Source organism: Anopheles bellator, chromosome 2, assembly GCF_943735745.2.
Source record: "Anopheles bellator chromosome 2, idAnoBellAS_SP24_06.2, whole genome shotgun sequence".
In the NCBI taxonomy this organism is placed as follows: domain Eukaryota; kingdom Metazoa; phylum Arthropoda; class Insecta; order Diptera; family Culicidae; genus Anopheles; species Anopheles bellator.
Window position 1 is genome coordinate 26,388,627 of NC_071286.1, and position 6,000 is coordinate 26,394,626.

The 6,000-nt window shown below is 47.7% G+C and overlaps 1 protein-coding gene across 2 annotated transcripts in view; it reads left to right on the forward strand.

Annotated features, from left to right (window-relative positions):
• LOC131211703 (protein groucho) overlaps positions 1-6,000 on the forward strand; it is a 150,997-nt gene that overhangs the window by 47,578 nt on the left and 97,419 nt on the right. Inside the window, exon 2 of one of the 2 annotated variants that reach the window (XM_058205283.1) lies at positions 2,646-2,681. The exons of the other annotated variant lie outside the window; for it this stretch is intronic. Within the exon in view, the coding sequence (XP_058061266.1) occupies positions 2,646-2,681 (36 nt within the window). The remainder of the gene's footprint in view (positions 1-2,645; positions 2,682-6,000) is intronic. 2 annotated transcript variants of the gene reach the window in all.

The window sequence follows — 6,000 nt, forward strand, 5'->3', positions numbered from 1 at the left end:
TCAAGCCCTCATTGAGAACCACCCTCCCCTCTAACCCTAATAACGATGAGGAAATTTAAACCCGGCGCGCTCGGTCATCAATTATTAAGCGCTGGAGCAGAGACAATAAACCCGAGATGATGCCGGAAGTATAAATCTGCATCTTCGTCTGTCCCGGTTCCGGTGTTTCCGGTTGTTTGTAGCATTTAACTTCGCCGGAGCTGCTTCGCCTGCTTCATTTTTAATTTTATCGCCCGTAAGTGGGCGCTCGCGCGGGTGTTCGGGCGGAACGAAAATGGCAGCAAAAAGGTCATCACCGTCACTTGGCACGTTTCGCTTTGCTCGAGGAAGTCGCGAATAATTTATCAATTCCATCCGTCCGTCCGCCCGCCCGTCCGTCCGTTCTCTCGCTCTGTGGCCGCCAGGTCGGCGGGAAAACTTTTGCAACCAGCGCCATTTCCGGGCGTTGGTGCCGCTGCTCGCGCGCGCGGTGTCTAAGGAACCGGTTCTCCCTTTCCGCTGCCTATGCGAACTGCTGGGGGGCACTTTAGCAAACTGCCAGACAAATTAAATTTCTAGCCCTTGCCGCGAGCCAGGCCAGCGGTTGTCGCTTTTCCGGCGTCGCTCCGAGGCTAAGATTTCTTTACACCAGTTGGCAATTTCCCGCTATCGGTGGCCGGTCCCTCGTTTTTTTTTTGTGCCGCTTTTCTTGTTGGAAGTTGTATGTTTTTCCTTCTTTGTGCATTCCCGGGGCGAGCGAACGCGCTCAGTACAAGGACTTTTGTGGATTACTTTTCTTCGCCCCTTATTTGCTCCGTGTGCACTTGGCATTCTTGGTGCTTCCCGGGTGCTGTCTCGTCCACTTCTGGCTTCCACCAGTTCGTGGGGTGGGGTCTCCACTTCCTGTGCTTTTGGGCGCCTGAAACCGAAACCATACCGCGAGCGCGCCACGGCCCCCGTCGGAAGTGCCGAGGAAAATAGGATAACATTTATCGTTCGGTTCAACAGTGGAAAATAATCCCTTCCATTTGCCGGTGCATCGCCAGTTTTTTTGCTGTTGCTGCGTCCTGATGATTATCATCATCGTCAGTGGCCACACCACCATCATTAGGGTGCCGGCAAAAAACCCGGCAAAAAACGGTCGGTTGTTGAAGTATGTATGTCGGGGCGAGTCAGCACAGCAAGTCATACTTGTCCGTGTCCTCTCTGGCCTCCCATTGGGGGGTGGGTCATTCATTTCGCTTTTCCAGTCGGGTTTTTCTTCCATGGCAACTTCAACCGTCGAGGGGTCTTGTGAAAAATCCATTAAATACGCGGCGGCGACGAGCCACACGAGGCCGTCAGTAAGCCCCGAACAGATTTGTCCGGAAGCCAGGCTCTCCCCCCGCAACGGGGTTCTGTGTGACTTTTGGCTCTCTCTCTCCCTCCCTCTTGCTTGTCTCTCTGTTTTATGAACGCCGTCCGCTTTGTAATTCTTAATTCCGCCGTAAGGCAGTCGCCTGTTGTTGGGCCACTGAGTCCGTTGAGCAGAAAAGGGGCTTGACCGTCGTTGTTGGACGTGACCGAACACGTTGGCTCCATTCGTCCTGTCGGAGGTTCGGTGTCCCTTTTGGAATCCGAATCCGCCGCTTTTAGAGGGTGTGCGGCCAAGGAACAAGTTTTTAACAAACCATCGCCCACTGATAAGGGGTGCTAATAACCCCGTGTTCCGAGGTTAATTTGTGCGGAGCTCCGTGTATGGCAATTGAATTTGGGGAACAAAATGGCTAACAATGGCAAGTGTTAGCATTAGACGTTTACTCTCTTATTTTGTCTTTGTCTCTGGCTATCGTGACGGGGTGCATTGTGAATTCCTTGGAACCGATCAAACTGTTAACGAAGAGTACTATTTGAGTGGTTAGCCTGACTAAGTCGCTTGTAGATATTTGCTAAACTCAAGAGAATTTGAACAAATGTAGACACAGGCGTATTGCATAGAGCAGTGAATACTTTACACAGATTTAGAAGGTTAAGTAAAGATTTCTTGAGTTATAAACATATTTTCGATATTTTTGTTTACATTTGTATATTCGTTGCTTGTCCGTAGATTTTCGATCTGCGCTGCACCGAGCCTCATCGGTTTCTATACGATAGACGTCGGTTCGAACCCAGACAGTGACTTCGACTTGGATGTAACACTTTAAGATGGTGCTTAATATGACTCCCTGTCCGTTTTAATAATACTAAATAAATACATAATAATGTCCAAATAATTGCATCGCAGATATTTTCTATTCACAGAAGTTTTGTTTTGAGTTACAATTTTTGGAATGTCGAGTTTTGTTCTGAGTTATGAGCTTTTTCGGCATTGTCGGTGCTTTTCTTTTTTTATTGAAAGAAAAAGAGGTCGAAGCACATCAGTTGTTGACGATGGTGATGCTCGGCTGTTTGGTGGAATCAGGGTTCTGTGGTGGATTAAAATACATAGAAAATTGAGAAAGTCGCTCTACTGAATTTATCGGTATTCTACGAAAATTAAAAAGTTGCAATAGGACGGTGAAATTTGATTTACAAAAGGCGCGAAGTCTGTACGTCTAAACGGCGATTACTTTGAATAAAAACCTTCAGAGGTTCATTCATATTGTCAATTAATATTAATCGATTGCTTTTTTTCCCTCCACTTCCAGGTGAGTTCTGCAAAAAGCATTCATCCTTGGCTAGGTGTAAGTATACCAGAACAACTGTTGAGTATATGCGTTTTCCCCTTCATTATAATCCTTCGCGTAAGCCCCATTGCATCCCCGATCCGCCCCATCATCCGCTGGGTTACATGCCGTGGTCTCGAAATCGCTTCGAAATGCTGAGCGCAGCAATTAAAAGTGATTAACTTGTGAGACGGCCCACGGCTTACGAAAACGAAGGGCTCTCCAATCGGACCAACAATGTCTAGCCCGGCCCGATCCGTTTCACTTTGGTTCGTCGCCTCCCGTTAAACAAGGTTTTTACACTTTTTCCACCATTTTCCAATGGTCCCAAGTGCAAGTTTACCAATTTAGTCTTCAGACGACGGCGTTCCGAAGTCCTCCGTTCCGTGGCCAACGGAGGTGCGAGTCCTTGTGGCAGGCTAATGTTTTGCCTATTTGGCAAATATCTTCCTCCCAAGTGCCGCCTCGGCTTTGTGTTCCCTTCAGCAGCAGAGCCACCCTCGTGGGGCGGCTCCCTCCCTGATCCCGCCCAGTTCCCACAGTTTTCGTGATAATTACTTTTCTGATTACATTTCAAACGAATTTATATTCATTAAATATTCTCACTCCCGCCCCGGGACTTCCAAAGAAATGCCCTCCTGTCGGTGTTGTTTGGTGTGGCGCCGGCACAGAAAGGTGGTGATAAAATGTCCCAGAGTGGTGGCGGTGGCGTGTTCCGGCCAAACACCGAGAGGCAGAGACTGCGGAGCAGAGCGGCTCAAGAGGGTGCGCCCGAACCCGTCGGCGTCGGTTGTAAAAAGGGGACCCAAACCACCAACAACGCAACTTGCTCGCCATTTCTGTGTTGTGTTTCCCCTTCGGGGTCGCCCGTTTTCGGGGAGGAAAATTAGAGCTCCAATCGGATGGGTGGTGGCGGGCGAGTCGAGGGACGGAATGAGCTGTGTGGTGCCGCGCCCACGGAACGGAACGGAACGAAGAAAACAAAATTGTCTGCCGTCGCCCGGGTAAATGAATCTTCATTCGCTTTGATCATTTAATACTCCGAAGATTTTCGCACTCGTTGGCGTAATTTTCTTCTACGCCCGGGGTGTACCGGTGGGTCGAGGGTTGGAAGCGCCCCTTTCGACCGCCCGAAAAGTTTCCACCGACAACCACCAACTCTTGGTGGTTGTTGCCGTGAAAATCGGTCGGGAGGATTTCGGAGAGAGCAATAAAAGGTGCTGATGGATGGGTGGCGACGACCGAGAGAGAGAGGTCCTTTGCCTTCGACACCCGCACGACGACACCCCTAAGGAGTCTCGTTGCCGAGATTTTGTCGAGTTTGCTCAATTATAAAATAATTAAGTCATGTCATTTGCGAGATCGCTTTGCAGGATTTTTCCACAAAGACTTTTTGGGGTGGCAAATGTCTTTCGTCCTCTCGGTAGCTCTGATCGGCCCCTCGGTGCAGTTATTGATTTTGCTGCAGAATCATTTGAAGAATCTGTGCCTTTTTAAAATCGGACAGTTTGTGTGGGTTTTTCGAACTCATAAAATCTATTTTCATTAACACTTTTCATAGCTCTTAATAGCCACTGTTGTTAATATTTACTTAATTTTATCATTTGGTACATTTTGGGAACTATTGTGAAATTGTCTAAAGATAAGTGAAGAATGATTCATTGGAAATTTCTTCACGATTTTGTTAAGTTCATGAGCATCAAATTGGCACTGATCGATAGAGGGTGACAGATGTGTCCATAAGGAACAAAAGAGAAGAGTATTTCAAAAGGCCGTCAAGAATAAACGAAGGATACCAACTGACGAAAAGCAAACTATCGTAAGCGCAACGTTCGACATTGTTGTTAAAGCAATAAATTGTGACCATAACGGAATAATGGTCACAATAAATCATTATTAGTGAGCTTAGATTAGTGATGAATGTTGCTTCGCTTCACTGCACTAGAGGTTATTATACGAGCCGAAAACAAAAAGCAGGAGGTGTGATCTGTTTGAGACTCATCAGACACTCACTACGGGACTTGTAAAAGTCAAGAAGTGGCCGCAAAGTGCCAAACGGGCGACAAAGAGCTAACAGAGCGTCATTATGTTCAGCGAGAGGCACAGCAATTCTGAGATTTTTAGTGTCGGCGAGTCAGAACGGGAAGTCAAGATACGGCCTGTTAGGGCGAGTAGAAGGCAGTCGAACCGAAAGAGATCGATTGGTAGATTCCAACATCTACTGACTACCCACTGATAGATGTGACAGTATTTCATTATGTTCCACGGAGGTTATGTCCCTTCTCTCGTACTTTTAAAGCAACATTCATGAGTCAAAATCAGGATATAGCAATGGATTGAGTGATTTGAATCGGCTAGTTTGTTCAAATGTTAGTTTTTATCCCAATTCCTCATCATCAATGGGTCTATAACCTACGATTTACGTTGAAGATGTTGCCTCGCTCGGTGATGGTGAATAATTTACTCAAGAGAAGACAAAATCACACAAGAGTAACCGGTCAGCCAAAAAGCCGGCCACAACCATCATCCGGGGGTCGTCTTACCAAACCCCACAAGTGTCAGTGTATTTCAATCCCACCCCCTAAAGCCAATCCGCACCTCTGAGTTGCTCTGGATTAGGTCCATCAATTCCATTTTCCCGCCCAGTGGCCGTGGTCTTGCGCGGCGTAGCGGTTTCGATTTGATAAGATCTAAACTCCTGGCGTGGTTTAACGTTGGTTTCCACACTTCTGTTGGGCTCCGTTCCGTTCTCGGATGAGAACTTCCGACCAGAAAAAACGGACCAAGAAAAAGCAGCACCAAAGAGAATGAGTCCTTTCGCCGGTTGAGCCAGTCTTTTGCTGTGTGTGCCCACCCAACATTGAGCGCCGATTGCTATCTGCCAAAGCTCGAGACTTGGGAAACAAAAAACGTCTTCCCGGTGGGTGGCACATCATCATCATCATCATCATGCTGCGAAAGGTGGCCGATTTGGGGCGGAATGTTTTCGGCACATAATTTTCTGCTTCCTTTACACTTACACTGCGAGAGGGAAAGAAAGGAGGAGGTACGTTCTTTAACGGAAAATAAAAGGCGCAAAATAAACCCGGAAAAGATGCTGAAGAATTTTCCGAACGTAGCCGCCACTGCCGTCGGATTCCAACGTGCCATGGTACCACAGCAAATGGAAGCCCGATTAGATCGGCGCGCAAACAAACGCCCGGCATGAAACCCGTCAGGCTCTTTAAAGCGGAACTTGTTGTTGTTGTTGTTGGCTGGGTGAGCCTCGAGTCCTTCGGGGGTTTCCTTTCTGGAGGTAGCACACACTCGCGCACACATACGAAATCACTGGCATACC